This window comes from Hyperoodon ampullatus, assembly GCF_949752795.1.
Source record: "Hyperoodon ampullatus genome assembly, chromosome: 9".
Classification (NCBI taxonomy): Eukaryota; Metazoa; Chordata; class Mammalia; order Artiodactyla; family Ziphiidae; genus Hyperoodon; species Hyperoodon ampullatus.
In genome coordinates, this window is record NC_136922.1 from 87,004,676 (window position 1) to 87,025,835 (window position 21,160).

Below are 21,160 nucleotides of genomic sequence, written 5' to 3' on the forward strand. Positions count from 1 at the left end.
TGTGTGTTAGTACCTGCTGTAGAGTCATCATCAGGTAAACGAACAAGAGTGTAGCATATTCCTGGTTGATTATAAGGTAGGCTGGGGACTGGAATACAACACAGCACTTCATAGGAATCTGATGGTTCCACCTGCACTGTCACTTTCTCCAGTAGCTGGTCATTGAGAGTATTGGTACAGTCAAACTGAAAAGTCAGCAAATAGGAAAGTTACGAAGGAGAAGAACTGTTTTCAAGCAAGTTGTTCCTTCCCACCTGTAACCCACGACTGAGTTCTGGAACCTTCTATACTTTCTAAACACCACGCATGTCTCCCCCTAAGATTTTTCCTGAGGCAACGAGGATAACCTTATTCTTGAGGTCTTTTTTGTTTATATTAACCAGTTTTTTCCTCCTTCCTGAGATTGAGTTCTACCAAACAAGATGGCAGAAGTCTGATAGCTGTCTGAGAACCAAACTGAAATCCAAGTTCTTGGAACGACACACTTATTTTACCCTGATATTAAATGATGATTATTTTTTCCACAGGTTATACTTTATGCTGTCCAACTTCTTCAGACATTTCAGTTTTATGTCTTTTTAAATTTAAATCATCAAAAGCTACCCATCCATCTCTACAGCTATGGAGTTAGGAAAGAAAACCAGATACGCTGCTAAATTTGCTTCTCTATAAAAGGAACGAGAATCATAAACTAAAAGGGGATTAATACTAAACCCTTTACTAGAGCCAGTTCTGGCGCTTATCTCACCTGGAACACAATATGATTGGTAAACATGTGCTTGATACAACGAACAAAATATTCTGTCTCTGCTTCTGTAAGTTGAACAGGCTCAGAAGACTTGAACAAGGGTCCTAGATTCATAAACTCAGGAATGACAGCCAGTTGTTCTATCAAGAAAAAAGGAAAGAAAAGGAGGAGGAAAGTAAGAAGACGGGGAAGACATTACTCTGGGTGTCTAAAATGTTTTAAGTTTCTATAGTCTTACTAATAGTTGAACACTCAACTAATGTGTCCCCAAGCTTTAGTGAAATAATCTTTTAAGTAAGAGTTTATACACTCAATTACTAAAAGCAACAAACAGACAAACAAACTTAATTCCTAATTTCATAGAATTTGAGTTCCCTGATACAGAGTAAGAACAGCATTCTCCATAAGCTGGCAACTGGAAATTGGAATGTCCCCCAGACTCCAGGTAGCGCCCGCCAACTGTAAGCTAGGACAATCAATATTCGGCCATACAATGATCTCCCGTACTGAGAATTAATCAAATTGAACAAAGTAGTGGCCTTCATTATACTTACAATGCCTCGGGTGCTAGGCTACTGCTTCTACACATCAAATCATCATACCTTGGAAAATGTCTTGCCTGGAAGGAGCCAACTTCTCGGGCTTAGTAGCCATCAGTGTGATTTCTACAAAGACAAGTATGAGCAATCATGTAAGCTTCCCTCCTACTATCAAGCCAAACATGCAGACAGGAGATGAGGACAGAAACGTCAAGCAGATAAACATAAAGAGCTATTGCTGAATCATACCGGGAGGTTCTCTGTCATCTTTTTTGGAGGGACACTCACAACGTATTTAGTGAACATATTTTACAAAATAATAAAGTAAGTCCTAAAAATACAAAATTTGCTTTAATGGACTGGAATGTTTTTTTTTAATTACTCTTAAAAGGAGGAACAGTTTATAAAACAAATCTCATGATTCAAATAGGAAAAACTACTTATATAGTACCAACAAAAAAACCTGAAAATGTTGAAAGCATAAGCTCTTTCATTTTCGGTTCTAACCACTACACACTTTGTTCCTTTATTTTTTTAAGCCTCCAACAGAAAAATTAATTAACTAAGAAGTTAACTAACATCGGAAAATAAAAATAAGAGGTGACAGCACAATTACTGCTCTGAAACACACGGTGACAACTAACTTCAAACGCTGTAACACTTAGCATTAAAAAAAAAAACTTTCAATCTGAGTCACATTTCATATTCTTGCTTTCATGAGAAAACAAGGAAAAATATTTTAAAACCCTAATTTAAAAAGTATCATCCATCTTAGTTCTATAAGATTAGAAGCAGTGACCATTAAAAGAAATACTAAAGAAAATATGCTAACAGTGTATTTTACTGGTGTAAAACTACTTATACATAGAAAAACTAACAGTGTTCCCCTTACCTGCTTTCTGTTCAAAGACAGCAGCCATAGCAAGAGGAATAGATTTCATATCAAAGGGCTTTTCTGAAGGCTCCAGTGTATACTGGTGTAAGGCTTTCTCCATCCCTGGTACAGAGACTGTCAGACCTATGAAACAGAAAACTCTCAGCACTATAACTTCTTGCCAATCCTAGGACCCAGATAGACCCAGATTTGTAACATTTATCTAAGCTTTCTAAAGAAAACTATAACCACAGATTTTATAACCTAAATAATAAAAAATAAAGGCTCTTTAATTTCATCCAAGGAAGCATAGGAGCAGAGTATAGGAATTTTCAACAAAATAGAAGTATCTTCCGGAAAACAAAGCAACGGAGACACACGGAAACGATGATGGCATAAGGGAAAAAAGGTAAACCCATCCAAGAGGGAGCTCAAGGAGGACCAGGAAAAAGCAATATTCTTTGGGCTTTTACATACTTTAGGTCTCCCTAGAAATGGAAGTGCATTCAAAGACAGAAACCAAGCATTTTGCCTAGTGAAGCCAGCTCATATGCAAATCATCATGGATATGCTTCTCAGACACCATTTGTGGAACAAAAGTGTACTTGTCTCCATTCTTGGCTCTCACTGACCGTTGAAGATATATGTAGCATTCAGCGCCATCTGCCTCTGCTGCAGCACATTCAGATAGAAGGTAGCTCTATCCCGTACCTCATCGTCAGTATCCATCATACACCTGTCCAGGGATACAGAAGGTGCATGTCACAGCACCATAACGATTTCCAATAGCTTTACCACTATACCTAAAGGACACGATCCAGGCCATCTGATACTGCCTTTATAAAAGAGCTCAACAACAGCCAACAGTGGATCCTAAAATCTCCACAAATATTGGGTACTGTTCTCAATTGGTAAAGAAATGGTGTCATTATGAATCAGAAGCACTACATAAGTAGGCATTAAAATAATTAGGAAGGACACAATAACAAAAGATAGCAGTTTGGAGTCTGTTCTTGGATCTGCAACCACATGACCCTGGTAAAGATCTAGACTTCGAATATAATTTAAAAATGGTAATATTATACTTTCCAAGGATACTAAAAAGCATTCCAAATCCAGGCATTGGTATCACTCAAATGGCAATTTATTTGATTTAAACCAGCCAGCCTTTGGCTTGTAATTTTTCTGCTTCAATTACAAGATGTAATCACAGAGTGTTTGCTAAAGCAAGTTTTTTCCTCATCAAATAGGGAGTCAAGGAGACCATGAAAAGCTGGTATTTTCAACTCTACATAGTGAATCTCTTTGAAGTTGGCCCCTGTTATACAAATTGAGGCACATATATTTAAGTCACTTTCTCAAAATCATGCAAGAGAAATTAGAAGTCAAATTTTACATGTACTTAGCACATGCAAAATTACCAGAAGAATAAGAAAAATGCCATTTGCCCTGACTCCATCAGCTCTACTCTTAGGTCCTGCAATGCATTTTGATATGGTACAATGAGGAATTCTCTATTCAGCCACATGGCATTCTTATTTTAAAAAGAAAAGAAAAGAAAAAGACATTCTTTTAATTACCTTTGTAAGAGTACCAGGATACTCGGGAGAAGATTCTCATTCTGAGCCCCAAATTTAGCCAAAGCACTCACAGCAGCTATAATGGAGCATAAAACGAAACAAGATGAATATTGGCTTCTCAGAGTCAAGCAGTAATCATTAAAAAAACAAATTAGAGGAGTTTCCCGTGTTCAGTTGGAATAAACTCTTATTGTTTTATTGTGAGTTTCTTGATCTTATTTCCTTGATCCATTTAAGCATAAATAGAAATCAGCAGGCCCAAGAGAGCTCTGAGTAAGAAAACCCGCCATGCACTGAGGAAAAAGGATCATATGTATTCCTTATATGAGCTATCCTCCAGTCCAGCTCCTTATATACCACACTAATTAAGCTCTAATCTCAAACAACCAGCCCCACACATTAAAAAACAAAAACCCAAAACTCTATTATTAAAATTCAGTGTATCAACAAAGGTTTACTGCTTACTTAACCTTTGTCAGGAGTTGTGCTAGATGCTGGAGGCAGAAAGACAAAAGACATCAAGGAGTTGTACTCCAGTGGGAAAGACAGGTAAGTAAAGAGGTAGTTACAACATAGCACAGAAAGTCCATGGTAGGACTATATCCAGGGTACTACGTGAGTAGAGAAAGGAACGTAAGTCAGAACTGGAGGAGGAGGAGACAAACAAGGAGTTGACACTTATTACCTGAGCTAAAGTTTGAAGAACAAACAGAGTTAGCCAGAGGGAAAAGGCAGGAAAAGAGCATTCGAGGGAGAGAGAATAAAAAGTACCAAGGCCCTCAGGCCAGACAAGAAAGTGTGGCACGATCCTGGGACTGGACACAGCTGAGCAAGGCTGAAGCACTAGACCTGTGCTGGAGAGCAGGAGAAAAGTGAGAGACTAGAGACAAAACAAAATTTGGTTATGCTTCAACCTCAAGGCTATTATTAACGGGTGTTAAATACAGGATGAATCTGTGTATTTGTAGCAGAGTGTACTACTCTAACTTTGTGAGATTTTATGTCTAACGACCATTTTGGTAGCAGAGTGTGGAGAATATACTGGATATGGGCGAGACTACAAGCAGTCAGACTAGTTGGGCATCTGAAATGGATGGGAGCCTAATGCAGCCCTCAGGAAATCTATGAAAAAAGACAATGGAGAAATGCATTTTGAGGAGACAGAATGGCAAGAACTTTGCCAAAGGATAGATGGGGGTTATAAAACAATGGAGTAAGGTTCTAGCCTTGCAACTGAGTGGATGATATAGGTGAGGATTTCTGTTTGGGATAGTTTGAATTTCAAGCTGAATTTAAAGTGCCTTAGATAGCCAGACATACAAGTTCACGAAAGAGACATGACTGCAATGCCACAGCATATCAGCAGAGCTCTGGAAATGATCACCAGAATGAATGTGTATGTTGAGAAGACAAACCCCTAAGGAAAACTAACGTTTTAAGGAACGGAAGAGAAGCTCTATAAATAAGACTGAGGAGTGATGGAAATATGCAGGCTATTGTGGAAACCAAGGGAAGAGAGTTTCATGAAGTGTTTAGGCAACAGTACATCAAATTGAGGTGAACAAGGGTAAGAACATTAAAGTGTCTAACTTGATTTTCCAACTAGCTTATAAATAATTTCCAAAAAAAATAGCTTCAGAAGATTTTTAAGGGAGAGAGCAAGATTATAGTGAGTTGAAGAGAAAATGGAGAATAAGTTCATAGGGGCAGCTAGTAATAGCTCCTACAAGGTTACATAACAGGGGAAATGTGGTCAGTAGCTAGTGAGAGACAATGGATCAAAGGAAGGCTTATAGTTTTAACAGGGGAGATTTGGACCAGTTCATATGCTAAGGGGAGGAGGAAGTAAAAAAAACCCTAAGACCTGTTTAAAAAGTCACTTAAAAACTACAGAGGGCTTCCCTGGTGGCACAGCGGCTGAGAGTCCGCCTGCCGATGCAGGGGACACGGGTTCATGCCCCGGTCTGGGAAGATCCCACATGCCGCAGAGCAGCTGGGCCCGTGAGCCATGGCCGCTGAGCCTGCGTGTCCGGAGCCTGTGCTCCGCAACAGGAGAGGCCACAGCAGTGAGAGGCCCGCATACCACAAAAAACCCCACAAAAAAAACAAAAAATCTACAGAGGCAGAAAGACACACAAATTTCACAGACATTCATACTTCTGGCCATAACTCGGAAAAAATGGATGACGCCATCATAGTCTTCTGTCATACCGAAAGTCAAGGGTTATTTGTCTCTGATACAGGCAGAAATCAGGATGGAAATTGGAATACAAAGAAAGAGCTGTACATCTGGGGCTTAAGTGTGCTCCAAGATCCCACCATCAAACAGACGTTGCAACTTCATTTTCCAATTTCATTACCACCCCCTTGAGTTAATAAGCATTTCACAAGATCAGCAGTTACACGATTATTAGTGTTCCAATGACTCACCAGCTCTGACAGCCTCATTCTCCAGTACCACCCTATTAAAAATAAAGCGGATATACTTGGAGGGGACAGGCGTTCTGGGGCCCTCTTTGCCCAACAAATGTAGAATCTTAGTAGCCAGAACAGTGTGTTCACAGTCCTCGATGAATTCACAAAGGTGGGCTAGACCTGCCTCTTTACTCTCAGGGTTCTCTTCCACAATGCTGATTATGCAGTCCACAATGGCTCGCTTATATTCAAAGCCTCCCTGGCAAAAGAGAAAACTGCCATTCATTCTGAGGACACTTTTTGGAGAAATGCTTACACTCCAAGGCTCATGCTATAACATTCAGATTTCATTTCCCTTCCCTTATGAAAGAAACAAAAGCGTTTTTCCTCCAAATGGGAAAGCCAAAGCAACAGCGTGTCTAGTAATAAGACAGAAAACAGAATTCAGCACACTATTTGAGATGCATACTGAGATGATAAAGCAAGCTGCTTTAAATACTATGGCATAAGAATTTAAGACAGCAACTTCACAAGATTAAAAAGTAGTGCACCTACGTCATCTCGGAGCATGTTGGAGAGGAAAGTCATCATGACGCTGTGCTTTCGAGGATATTTCTGACAAAGAGCACTAATTGCCTGTACAACCACCACCTGTAGAAAAACAAACAAAAAGGACATGCACCTTTATAATGACTACAACTACCACCTAGAGGAAAACACAGAAAGGACGTTCATCTTTATAACTTTAGCTACTTATTTACTGCAAGCTAAGAAGGCACTAAAATTAACTAAAATAACAATAATGGTTCTTCATGAAAGATAAGCAAAAGAGACCTCAGAGGAAAATAAAAAGCAATGTAAAAATGAAGTGTATTCAAGAGACCCCAGGGCTTCCCTGGTGGCACAGTGATTGAGAGCCCGCCTGCCAATGCAGGGGACGTGGGTTTGAGCCCTGGTCCAGGAAGATCCCACATGCCGCAGAGCAGCTGGGTCCGTGTGCCACAGCTGCTGAGCCTGCGTTCTGGAGCCTGCGAGCCACAACTATTGAGCCCACGTACCACAACTACGGAAGCCCGTGTGCCTAAAGCCCGTGCTCTGCAACAAGAGAGGCCACCACAATGAGAGGCCCACGCACCACAACGAAGAGTAGCCCCCGCTTGCTGCAACTAGAGAAAGCCCGCGAGCAAGCAATGAAGACCCGGTGCAGCCAAAAATAAATAAATAAAATAAATAAATTAAAAAAAAAAAAAGACCCCACCCCTTTGCTCCAAGCAAATAAGCTTTGAGCGTATTTTAAAATTTTACATTTAAAATTTTCACATACAAATTTTAAAGTGAACAGTAAAGATAAAAAGCTTAAAGACTGATTTCCATAGAAGAAATAGAGAAAGTTACCAAAGAACTATTTCACAAAATGGTTTCTAGGAAATTTTTACCACAACTTTAAAGACCAGTGTCAAGAAGTGAAGAGTGTGAAATTTTACCCTACTTGCAAGCTAACAAGTTAGACTGCTACAATTTCATGGATGATGGAAGAATACACAGGAATCCTGGATCAGAGATGAAAGACAGTTATTCAATCACAGCAAAAGCAGTAGCCAGGATATCAGCATTTGGGGGTCAGTTTCCTAAGCCCCAATCACCATAGGACAATGCAAAAAGGGCCGGATAATACCTGAGCCCACAGTAGGCTGCATTACAGGAGATTTTGAGATATGGAACTTGAATATTTTACAGTGGGCAGTAAGCATGCCAGTCCTCTATTCAGAAGGGAAACATTACCTTTATTATACTGGGCAATGAGCATGTTTGCTTTTTGCTCTAGAGGCAGGACTAGCTGTATCTTCTAGGGCTGTATGGAAAACGGCCATTTACTATTTTTAGGGAGATGCTTTATCTTTTGAGACTGGAAGAGATCTTGCACTACACAAAGGGAACAAAACTGGTATAGTAGGAAACAAAGGGCACTTAGTGCCTAATTTGCAGGGTGTGCAGAAATGCAAGAAATTTATGGAAGACTGAAGAACTGTCTGCCAACAACCAGATAGTCCCAAATCTATATACGTTGTTTCAGAGCATAGAAAATGAAGGAAAACATCCACAATCTTTTATGAAGCATTGATATATAAACCTAATAAAGATGGTATACACAAAAAAAAATTACAGGTGGAAATCATTTATGAACATTGATGCAAAAATTCTAAGTGATACATTAGCTAACAGACTCCAACACTACAGTAAGAAAAGAATATGCCATCATGAAATGGAATTTATACTAAGAATGCAAGAATGATTCAACATTAGAAAATTAATATAATTCATCAATATTAATGAGTCTGAGGAGAAAAATCATGACTATATCCATAGATGCTGAAAAGCCTTTGATAAAATCCAACAGTCATTCCTAATAAAAATTCTTAAAAAAATAAAACAGGAATGGACGGACACTTCCATTTTACACACACACGCACATACACACACACACCCCCCTCAATCGTACTGCCAGCATATTACTTAATAGGGAACCCCAAGGGTCATTTACTTTAAGGTCAGAAACAAAACAAGGATGCTACTATCTCGACTGTTATTTGACATTATTCCAGCACTATTAGCCAATGCAATTAGACAGGAGAAAACAATGAGAGGAATAAGAATTAGAAAACAAAAGACAAAACTATCTTTATTTACATATAACAGTATAACATGGAAATCCTAGAGAATTGATGATAAAACTAACTCAATAAAATAATTCAGCAAGGTAGCAGGCTGTAAAATTAAAATGCAAAAATAATACTATTCATATACACAAATAATAACTAGTTAGAAGACACAATGAGTAAAAAAAGATTTATAACAGCAACAATAATAAAGTACATAAAAGAATTTTTAAAACATTCAAATCTAATATAAAAAATACTATAAAATATTCATGAAAGGCACAAAAGTAGACTTGAACAAATTAAGAAATACCCTTTTTCTTCATTAGGATATCTCAACATCATTAAGATATTTGTTCTCCCCTAAGAAAACTTATAAATTTAATGTGATCCCAATAAAAATGCCAATGAGTTTTTTTTGTGTGTTTTGGTTTTTTTTGCCGCACCATGCAGCATGTGGGATCTTAGTTCCCCGACCAGGGATCAAACCCATGCCCACTGCAGTAGAAGCACAGAGTCTTAACTACTGGACTGCCAGGGAAGTCCCGAGATTTTTTTTTAAATGAAGCTAGACAAGTTAATACTAAAATTCATAAGGAAATATAAACATGTAAGAACAGCTAGGGAAACAATGAAAATAAAGAGCTATGAGAGGAGACTAACAGATATTAAAACATCCTTACAAAGCTTCTATATTTAAAATAGCATGTAGTACTGATGCATGAATAGGTAAAGAGAACAAAAGAATAGAATAGAAAGCCCCCAAATAGACCCAAGTACATATGGAACTTTAGTATATGATAAAGGTAATATCTCAAATACTGGGCAAAGACAGACCTTTAAATAAAATTTTGGGGGGCAACTGGATAGTCATTGGAAAAGGATAAGATTAGATCCACTTCTCATTCTACATACAATAATAAAATCCAATGGATCAGAGATTTAAATGTAAAACATGAAACTATACATATACTAGAAGAAAACATGGGTGAATTCTTATTCACCCATTCAGATTCTATAGTCTGAAGAGAAAGGCTTTCTAACTATTACTCAAAAGCCCAATGTAATAAAAGAAAAGATCAACAAAAGAAGATCTGGCACATATATACAATGGAATATTACTCAGCCATAAAAAGAAACGAAATTGAGTTATTTGTAGTGACGTGGATGGACCTAGAGTGTGTCATACAGAGTGAAGTAAGTCAGAAAGAGAAAAACAAATACTGTATACTAACAGATATATATGGAATCTAAAAAAAAAAAAAGTGGTCATGAAGAACCCAGGGGCAGGACAGGAATAAAGACGCAGACCTACTAGAGAATGGACTTGAGGACATGGGGAGGGGGAAGGGTAAGCTGGGACAAAGTGAGAGAGTGGCATGGACATATATACACTACCAAATGTAAAACCGATACCTAGTGGGAAGCAGCCACATAGCACAGGGAGATCAACTTGGTGCTTTGTGACCACCTAGAGGGGTGGGATAGGGAGGGTGGGAGAAAGGGAGACACAAGAGGGAAGAGATATGGGAACATGTGTATATGTATAACTGATTCACTTTGTTATAAAGCAGAAACTAACACACCATTGTAAAGCAATTATACTCCAATAAAGATGTTTAAAAGATCAACAAATTTGACTACATAAAAATTAAAAACTTGTGCATGACAAAAGACATCATAAGGAAAGTCAAAAGACAAATGACAAACTGGGAGAAAATATCGTAACACGTTTCACAGGTGAAGAATAAATATCCCTAATATACAAAAAACTTTAACTGAGGAAACAAAAGACCAAAAATCTTATAGAAAGTGGGGAAAAGACATGAGCAGACAATATTAAAAAAGAGATATTAAATGATCTTTAAAAATATGCAAAAATGTTTACCTTCCCTCATCATAAGAGAAATTCAAATTAAAACCACTGAGATACCCTTTCTCACCCAACTGATTGGAAAAACTTCAAAATACAATATATGTACTCTATTGGTAAGGCTATGGGGAAACTGGCACTCTTTCACACTGCTGGTAGAATTAAACATTCTCTACAAAACTACATATTTATTTACCTTTCAACCTAGTATATGAACTTCTAGGAATTTACCCTGAGGATACACCTCCAAAATTTCAAGAAAACACATGCAGAAAGTTATCCACTGCATTATTTGTAATCACAAAATACTGCAGACTATCTTAATGTCCAAACATAGGAGATTCATTCAATAAACTATATTACAAAATGACCTTCATAACCTCCCAAGGTTTCCCAAAGATTCAAAATGTCTACTTGAATATACAGGCTATGTTTGTTTTTTAAAAGTAGATAAATACAAGAAGAGAGTATACAGAGTCAGCTATACCTCTTGACTGAGAATTAAATAAAAATGAAGGAATAATATCTTTTTACTTTAATTCTTCTAACTGAAATTTATTGCTATTTTGATTATCTCTGACACATTCTCACCAGTTCTCTTCAACACTGTATTGGAAGTCCCAGCCATTTTAATAAGGCAAGAAAAAGAAAGGAAAGGTATTTGGATTGGAAATGAAGTAAAAATGTCTCCATTTATAGATAACATGATTATTTATATGGACAATCCTAAGGAATGCATATAACAACTACTAGAACCAATAAGGGGACTCAGCAAGGATACCGAATTATGGGAGAGTTAAAAAAACAAAAGTTTTTTTTTTTTTTTTTGCGGTATGCAGGCCTCTCACTGTTGTGGTCTCTCCCGTTGCGGAGCACAGGCTCCGGGATGAGCAGGCTCAGTGGCCATGGCTCATGGGCCCAGCTGCTCCACGGCATGTGGGATCTTCCCAGACTGGGGCATGAACCCATGTTCCCTGCATCGGCAGGTGGACTCTCAACCACTGCGCCACCATGGAAGCCCCAAAAAAGTATTAATATACTAGTAGCAAACAATGAAATACAAATGTTAATAAAATGGAATTTAAAAAGCATAAAATATTTATACATAAATTTAACAAAAGACGTGCAAGACCTCTAGAATAAATGCTATAAAACACTGCTCAGAGAAAACAAAGAAAATCTAAATAAAGGAAGAGGTATACCATATTCATAAAGTGGAAGAATAAATAATATTAAGCTATCAATTCTCCTCAAATTGATTATAGTTTCAACACAACCCCAATCACAATCCTAGAAGGCTTTGTTTTACAGAAATTATAAGCTGGTTCTAAACTGTATATGGAAACAGGAACTAGAATATTAAAAAAAAGAAGGACAAAGTTGGAAGACCACACATTTAAGAGGTACCATAAAGCTACATTAATCGATACACTGAGGTACTGGCATAGGATTGACAAATAGTTCGATAGAATTTGATACGGATCCCAGAAATACACCTACAATTATATGGTTATCTGCTTTTTAGACAAAGATGCCAAGGCACTCCAATGGGGAAAGAGAAGTGTTTTAAACAAATTATGCTAGAATGACTGGTAATCAGTATGGAAAAAAACTGAACTTATCACACACAAATATTAATTCAAGTTGGATCATAGACCAAAATGTAAAAGCTAAAACTGTAAAACATTTACAATAAAACATAGGAAAATATCTTTAAGACTTGGAAATAGACAAAAGATTTTTAGGACACAGGAAGCAATAACTGTGAAGGAAAAAAATTAATAAATTAGACTTCATAAAAATTTAAAACTTCTGCTCATCAAAAGACACGGAGTAGAAGGACGTCCTCTCACTGCCTCTTGTGAGAACACCAGAATCACAACTAGCTGCTGGACAATCATCGACAGGAAGACACTGGAACTCACCAAAAAAGATACCCCACATCCAAAGACAAAGGAGAAGCCACAATGAGATGGTAGGAAGGGCGCAATCACAGTAAAATCAAATCCCGTAACTGCTGGGTGGGTGACTCACAGACTGGAGAACACTTAAACCACAGAAGTCCACCAACTGGAGTGAACGTTCTGAGCCCCACGTCAGGCTTCCCAACCTGGGGGTCCGGCAATGGGAGGAGGAATTCCTAGAGAATCAGACTTTGAAGGCTAGTGGGATTTGACTGCAGGACTTTGACAGGACGGGGTAAAACAGAAACTCCACTCTTGGAGGGCACACACAAAGTAGTGTGTGCATCGGGACCCAGGGGAAGGAGCAGTGACCCCAGGGGAGACTGAACCAGACCTACCTGCTAGTGTTGGAGGGTCTACTGCAGAAGAGCGGGGTGCTGTGGCTCACCATGGGGACAAGGACCCTGGGAGCATAAGTTCTGGGAGTACTCCTTGGCATGAGCCCTCCCAGAGTCTGCCATTAGCCCCACCAAAGAGGCCAGGTAGGCTCCAGTGTTGGGTTGCTTCAGGCCAAACAAACAACAGGGAGGGAACCCAACCCCACGCATCAGCAGTCAAGCAGATGAAAATTTTACTGATCTCTGCCCACCAGAGAAAGAGTCAGCTCTACCCACCATGAGTCCCTCCCATCAGGAAACTGGCACAAGACTCTTAGATAACCTCATCCACCAGAGGGCAGACAGCAGAGGCTAGAAGAACTACAATCCTGCAGCCTGTGGAACAAAAACCACATTCACAGAAAGATAGGCAAGGTGAAAAGGCAGAGGGCTATGTACCAGATGAAGGAACAAGATAAAACCCAAGAAAAACAACTAAAGTAGGTGGAGATAGGCAACCTTCCAGAAAAAGAATTCAGAATAATGATAGTGAAGATGATCCAGGTCCTCAGAAAAACAATGGAGGCAAAGATTGACAAGAAGCAAGAAATATTTAACAAAGCCCTAGAAGAATTAAAGAACAAACAAATAGAGATGAACAATACAATAACTGAAATGAAAACTACACTAGAAGGAGTCGATAGCAGAATAACTGAGGCAGAAGAATGGAAAAGTGACCTGGAAGACAGAATGGTGGAATTCACTGCTGCGGAACAGAATAAAGAAAAAAGAATGAAAAGAAATGAAGACAGCCTAAGAGACCTCTGGGACAACATTAAACGCAACAACATTCGCATTATAGGGGTCCCAGAAGGAGAAGACAGAAAGGACCAGAGAAAATATTTGAAGAGATAATAGTTGAAAACTTCCCAAACATGGGAAAGGAAATAGCCACCCAAGTCCAGGAAGCACAGAGAGTCCCATATAGGATAAACCCAAGGAGAAACACGCCGAGACACATAGTAATCAAATTGGCAAAAATTAAAGACAAAGAAAAATTACTGAAAGCGGCAAGGGAAAAACAACAAATAACATACAAGGGAACTCCCATAAGGTTAAGAGCTGATTTCTCAGCAGAAACTCTACAAGACAGAAGGGAGTGGCATGATATACTTTTTTTTTTTTTTTTTTTTTTTTTGTGGTACGCGGGCCTCTCACTGTTGTGGCCTCTCCCGTTGCGGAGCACAGGCTCCGGATGCACAGGCTCAGCAGCCATGGCTCACGGGCCCAGCCGCTCCGCGGTATATGGGATCCTCCCAGACCGGGGCACGAACCCGTATCCCCTGCATCGGCAGGCGGACTCTCAACCACTGCGCCACCAGGGAGGCCCGCATGATATACTTAAAGTGATGAAAGGTAAGAACCCACAACCAAGATTACTCTACCCGGCAAGGATCTCATTCAGATTTGATGAAGAAAATAAAATGTTTACAGATAAGCAAAAGCTGAGAGAATTCAGCACCACCAAACCAGCTATACAACAAATGCTAAAGGAATTTCTCTAAGTGGGAAAAACAAGAGGAGAAAAGGACCTACAAAAACAAACCCAAAACTATTAAGAAAATGGTCATAGGAACATACATATCAATAATTACCTTAAAGGTGAATGGATTAAATGCTCCAACCAAAAGACAGGGGCTTGCTGAATGGATACAAAACAAGACCCATATATATGCTGTCTACAAGAGACCACTTCAGACCTACGGACACATACAGACTGAAAGTGGGGGTATGGAAACAGATATTCCATGCAAATGGAAATCAAAAGAAAGCTGGAGTAGCAATACTCATATGAGATAAAATAGACTTTAAAATAAGAATGTTATAAGAGACAAGGAAGGACACTACATAATCATCAAGGGATCAATCCAAGAAGAAGATATAAAAATTATAAATATATATGTACCCAACAAAGGAGCACCTCAATACATAAGGCAACTGCTAACGGCTGTAAAAGAGGAAATCGGCAGTAACAAAATAATAGTGGGGGACTTTAACACCTCACTTACACCAATGGACAGATCATCCAAAATGAAAATAAATAAGGAAACAGCAGCTTTAAGGGGCACAATAGACCAGATAGATTTAACTGATATTTATAGGACATTCCATCCAAAAACAGCAGATTACACTTTCTTCTCAAGTGCACACAGAACATTCTCCAGGAGAGATCACATCTTGGTTCACAAACCAAGCCTCAGTAAATTTAAGAATATTGAAATCATATCAAGCATCTTTTCTAAACACAACGCTATGAGATTATAAATTAATTACAGGGAAAAAAACGTAAAAACACAAAAACATGGAGGCTAAACAATACATTACTAAATAACCAAGAGATCACTGAAGAAATCAGAGGAAATCAAAAAATACCTAGAGACAAATGACAATGAAAACACGATGATCCAAAACCTATGGGATGCAGCAAAAGCAGTTCTAAGAGGGAAGTTTATAGCTATACAAGCCAACCTCAAGAAACAAGAAGAATCTCAAAAAAGCAATCTAACCTTACACCTAAAGGAACTAGAGAAAGAAGAATGAACAAAACCCAAAGTTAGCAGAAGGAAAGAAATCATAAAGATCAGAGCAGAAATAAATGAAGTAGAAACAAAGAAAACAATAGCAAAGATCAATAAAACTAAAAGCTGGTTCTTTGAGAAGATAAACAAAATTGATAAAGCATTAGCCAGACTCATCAAGAAAAAGAGGGAGAGGACTCAAATCAATAAAATTAAAAATGAAAAAGGAGAAGTTACAACAGACACCACAGAAATACAAAGCATCCTAAGAGACTACTACAAGCAACTCTATGCCAATAAAATGGACAACCTGGAAGAAATGGACAAATTCTTAGAAAGGTATAACCTTCCAAGACTGAACCAGGAAGAAACAGAAAATATGAACAGACCAATCACAAGTAATGAAATTGAAACTGTGATTAAAAATCTTCCAGCAAACAAAAGTCCTGGACCTGATGCCTTCACAGGTGAATTCTATCAAACATTTAGAGAAGAGCTAACGCCCATCCTTCTCAAACTCTTCCAAAAAATTGCAGAGGAAGGAACACTCCCAAACTCATTCTGTGAGGCCACCATCACCCTGATACCAAAACCAGACAAAGATACTACAAAAAAAGAAAATTACAGACCAATATCACTGATGAATATAGATGCAAAAATCCTCAACAAAATACTAGCAAACAGAATCCAACAACACATTAAAAGGATCATACACCATGATCAAGTGGGATTTATCCCAGGGATGCAAGGGTTCTTCAATATACACAAATAAATCAATGTGATACACCATATTAACAAATTGAAGAATAAAAACCATATGATCATCTCAATAGATGCAGAAGAAGCTTTTGACAAAATTCAACACTCATTTATGATAAAAACTCTCCAGAATGGGCATAGAGGGAACCTACCTCAACATAATAAAGGCCATATACAACAAACCAACAGCAAACATCATTCTCAATGGTGAAAAACTGAAAGCATTTCCTCTAAGATCAGGAACGAGACAAGGATGTCCACTCTCTCACTACTATTATTCAACATAGCTTTGGAAGTCCTAGCCACGGCAATCAGAGAAGAAAAAGAAATAAAAGGAATACAAATTGGAAAAGAAGAAGTAAAACTGTCACTGTTTGCAGATGACATGATACTATACATAGAGAATCCTAAAAATGCCACCAGAAAACTACTAGAGCTAATGAATGAATTTGGTAAAGTTGCAGGATACAAAATTAATGCACAGAAATCTCTTGCATTCCTATACACTAATGATGAAAAACCTGAAAGAGAAATTAAGGAAACACTCCCATTTACCACTGCAACAAAAAGAATAAAATACCTAGGAATAAACCTACCTAGGGAGACAGAAGACATGTATGCAGAAAACTGTAAGACACTGATGAAAGAAATTAAAGATGATACCAACAGATGGTGAGATATACCATGTTCTTGGATTGGAAGAATCAATATTGTGAAAATGACTATACTACCCAAACCAATCTACAGATTCAATGCAATCCCTATCAAATTACCAATGGCATTTTTTATATAAGTAGAACAAAAAATCTTAATATTTGTATGGAGAAACAAAAGACCCCGAATAACCATAGCAGTCTTGAGCGAAAAAACGGAGCTGGAGGAATCAGACTCCCTGACTTCAGACTATACTACAAAGCTACAGTAATCAAGACAATATGGTACTGGCACAAGAAATGAAACATAGATAAATGGAACAAGATAGAAAGCCCAGAGATAAACCCACGCACCTATGGTCAACTAACCTATGACAAAGGAGGCAAGGATATAAAATGGAGAAAAGACAGTCTCTTCAATAAGTGGTGCTGGGAAAACTGGACAGCTACATGTAAAAGAATGAAATTAGAACACTCCCTAACACCATACATAAAAATAAACTCAAAATGGATTCGAGACCTAAATGTAAGACCGGACACTATAAAACTTTTAGAGGGAAACATAAGAAGAACACTCCTTGACATAAATCACAGCAAGATCTTTTTTGATTCCCCTCCTAGAGTAATGGAAATAAAAACAAAAATAAACAAATGGGACCTAATGAAACTTCAAAGCTTTTGCACAGCAAAGGAAACCATAAACAAGACAAACACACAACCCTCAGAATGGGAGAAAATATTTGCAAACGAAACAACGGACAAAGGATTAATCTCCAAAATACATAAACAGCGCACGCAGCTCAATATTAAAAAAACAAACACTCAATCCAAAAATGGGCAGAAGACCTAAATAGACCTTTCTCCAAAGAAGACATACAGATGGCCAAGAAGCGCATGAAAAGCTGCTCATCACTAATTTTTAGTGAAATGCAAATCAAAACTACAGTGAGATATCACCTCACAGCAGTTAGAATGCGCATCATCAGAAAATCTACAAACAACAAATGCTGGAGAGGGTGTGGAGTAAAGGGAACCCTCTTGCACTGTTGGTGGGAATATAAATTGATACCGCCACTATGGAGAACAGTACGGAGGTTCCTTAAAAAACTAAAACTAGAATTACCATATGATCCAGCAATCCCACTACTGGGCATATACCCAGAGAAAATCATAATTCAAAAAGACACATGCACCCCAATGTTCATTGCAGCACTGTTTACAATAGCCAGGTTATGGAAGCAACCTAAATGCCGATCTACAGAGGAATGGATAAACAAGATGTGGTACATATATACAATGGAATATTACTCAGCCATAAAAAGGAACGAAATTGGGTCATTTGTTGAGACGTGGATGGATCTAGAGGGTGTCATACAGAGTGAAGTAAGTCAGAAAGAGAAAAACAAATATTGTATATTAACGCATATATGTGGAACCTAGAAAAATAGTACAGATGAACCAGTTTGCAGAGCAGAAATTGAGACACAGATGTAGAGAACAAACATATAGACAACAAAGGGGAAAGCCGTTCGGGGGTGGGGGTGGTGGTGTGATAAATTGGGCAATTGGGATTGACATGTATACACTGATGTGTATAAAACTGATGACTAATAAAAACCTGTTGTATTAAAAAAATGTGCCTTCCTGATAAAATGTTTAAAATAAAAAAAGAAAAAATTGTCTTGCATAAAGAAATACTTATTTGAAGTTCACAATTAACTTCAGTTTTAATTATTTTCCTTTTTAAAGTTCAAAATATATTTTTATATTGTTAATTTTAAAATAATATGTATAGTATGATTATATTTCTATTAATTTTTTTTCTGAATATATCTAGCTATTCATTTACCCAGCTGCACATATACAGAGCTATATTTGGAATCATGTTTAACAAATATCAAAGTTGTTCTGGGGTATTGAGATTGTGGATAATTTGTAGCTGTTTTGTCGGTGATTTATTTATATTCTTCATATATATGTCATGTACATCTCTATTTTTAATAAGAATTATTATTTTTAAAAAGCAAATAAGGGCTTCCCTGGTGGCGTAGTGGTTGAGAGTCCGCCTGCCGATGCAGGGGACACGGGTTCATGCCCCGGTCCGGGAAGATCCCACATGCCACAGAGCGGCTGGGCCCGTAAGCCATGGCCTCTGAGCCTGCGCGTCTGGAGCCTGTGCTCCGCAACGGGAGAGGCCTCAACAGTGAGAGGCCCGCGTACCGCAAAAAAAAAAAAAAAAAAAAGCAAATAAAATTTGTTGAAAAAAAAAGAAATGAAATAGGTAAGCCAGCAACTGGGAGAAAACATGCTCATATTTGAACTCTTACCTTGAACTCATCTGAGATTTCAGACACAAAGGATGATATCTGCTTCATGAGCCTGTCCACACTGCTCTCACTTCCTGTTTTGAGGAGTGTAGTAATGGCCAGGGTAGCAATGCTTCTGTTTGAGTCTGTGATCAAGTTTTCTAAGTCCAGATTGCAGGCAGTAACAGCAGAGGGGTGCTTCATTGCCACCTTGCAAAAGGTCAAGAAAAAAATTAAGCAAACTGCTACTGATAAAGACCAGAACTTTAAAAAATAAAAGAAGACGAAAATAGAAATTTTTTTTTTTTAGTTTAAAAACTGGAATTTTATTTCCTTTATTTGTAATTTCTATTTGGGCCTCCCCTTATAATATGATCATCACCATTAATTATACAGTTGTGCAAAACCAGAATCAGGAATTTTAAAGTTTCCTTTTTTTTATTTACAACTCACACACACACACTGTATTTTATTTTTACAAGAGATAAATAAACTGACACCAAGCATTGTAAATGGATGACCACAACAAAAGCAACAATGATTGCAGTTACCAAACACGAAACACACTCATACTATGTCATAATATTGACATTCAGTGCAGTAATCCTCCACTGTAACAGCTCCTTTACTTTGCAGTGAAAATTGATTTGTATATTTTTTGCCTCTGAATCCTTGTGGGATTTTTTTTTTATTCAAACAGAAAGTCACAAAAATTATAATCATCCTCATCAGTTCACTCAGTCCCATGTAATTAATTTTTTTTTCATCTTGATCTTTTGTTAGCACTTTTATGAATTCATAAGTTTTCCATTAGAGTTCTGAAAATGCTTATTCATTCAGTTCAGCAGTATAGTCAGTTACCAGAAACCTGTACTTGTCAGAGTCTTTTCCATGAATTCCTTGAAGATGAAACCCTTTTATAGGAACATTTTTGTGAAAGCATCAGAGTACACCCAGAACTGTCTGTAAATGACAAAAACCTTAAAAATGACCACGATTGGGGCTTCCCTGGTGGCGCAGTGGTTGACAATCTACCTGCTAATGCAGGGGACATGGGTTCGAGCCCTGGTCTGGGAAGATCCCACATGCCGCAGAGCAACTAGGCCCGTGAGCCACAACTACTGAGCCTGTGCATCTGGAGCCTGTGCTCTGCAACAAGAGAGGCCGCGATAGTGAGAGGTCCATGCACCACGATGAAGAGTGGCCCCTGCATGCCACAACTAGAGAAAGCCCTCCCACAGAAATGAAGACCCAACACAGCTAAAAATAAATTAATTAATTAAAAAAAAATTACCACAGTTAAAGATTTGATGGAAGTTCATAATACTGCAACTGACAAGGAAATTTAGTTATTTCTGAGATACACCATTTTAAAGTAATAACTAGAATTATGACTTATAACATTATACCAGAACATATAAGATTCTCAGAAATTTTATGTAATGTTTGAAACATTTATATTAACATATTTCCATACAAATAACCCAAAGAAAGTTTAGTATTACTTGTTTTTTTATTTCTTTGTTTTTTTATACTGCAGGTTCCTATTAGTCATCAATTTTATACACATCAGTGTATACATGCCAATCCCAATCGCCCAATTCAGCACACCACCATCCCCACCCCACTGCGGTTTTCCCCCCTTGGTTTCCATATGTTTGTTCTCTACATCTGTGTCTCAACTTCTGCCCTGCAAACCGGTTCATCTGTACCATTTTTCTAGGTTCCACATATATCCGTTAATATACGATATTTGTTTTTTCTTTCTGACTTACTTCACTCTCTATGACAGCCTCTAGATCCATCCATGTCTCAACAAATGACTCAATTTTGTTCCTTTTTATGGCTGAGTAATATTCCATTGTATATATGTACATCTTCTTTATCCATTCATCT

General features: G+C 37.9%; 1 protein-coding gene across 1 annotated transcript in view; it reads right to left on the bottom strand.

Annotated features, from left to right (window-relative positions):
- COPG2 (COPI coat complex subunit gamma 2) overlaps positions 1-21,160 on the bottom strand; it is a 123,084-nt gene that overhangs the window by 37,497 nt on the left and 64,427 nt on the right. The window contains exons 12-20 of the mRNA XM_079711853.1: positions 19,286-19,474; positions 6,712-6,807; positions 6,172-6,415; positions 3,742-3,817; positions 2,794-2,897; positions 2,180-2,305; positions 1,351-1,413; positions 749-888; positions 14-185 (exon numbers count right to left, since the gene is read on the bottom strand). Of these exons, the coding sequence (XP_079567979.1) occupies positions 14-185; positions 749-888; positions 1,351-1,413; positions 2,180-2,305; positions 2,794-2,897; positions 3,742-3,817; positions 6,172-6,415; positions 6,712-6,807; positions 19,286-19,474 (1,210 nt within the window). The remainder of the gene's footprint in view (positions 1-13; positions 186-748; positions 889-1,350; positions 1,414-2,179; positions 2,306-2,793; positions 2,898-3,741; positions 3,818-6,171; positions 6,416-6,711; positions 6,808-19,285; positions 19,475-21,160) is intronic.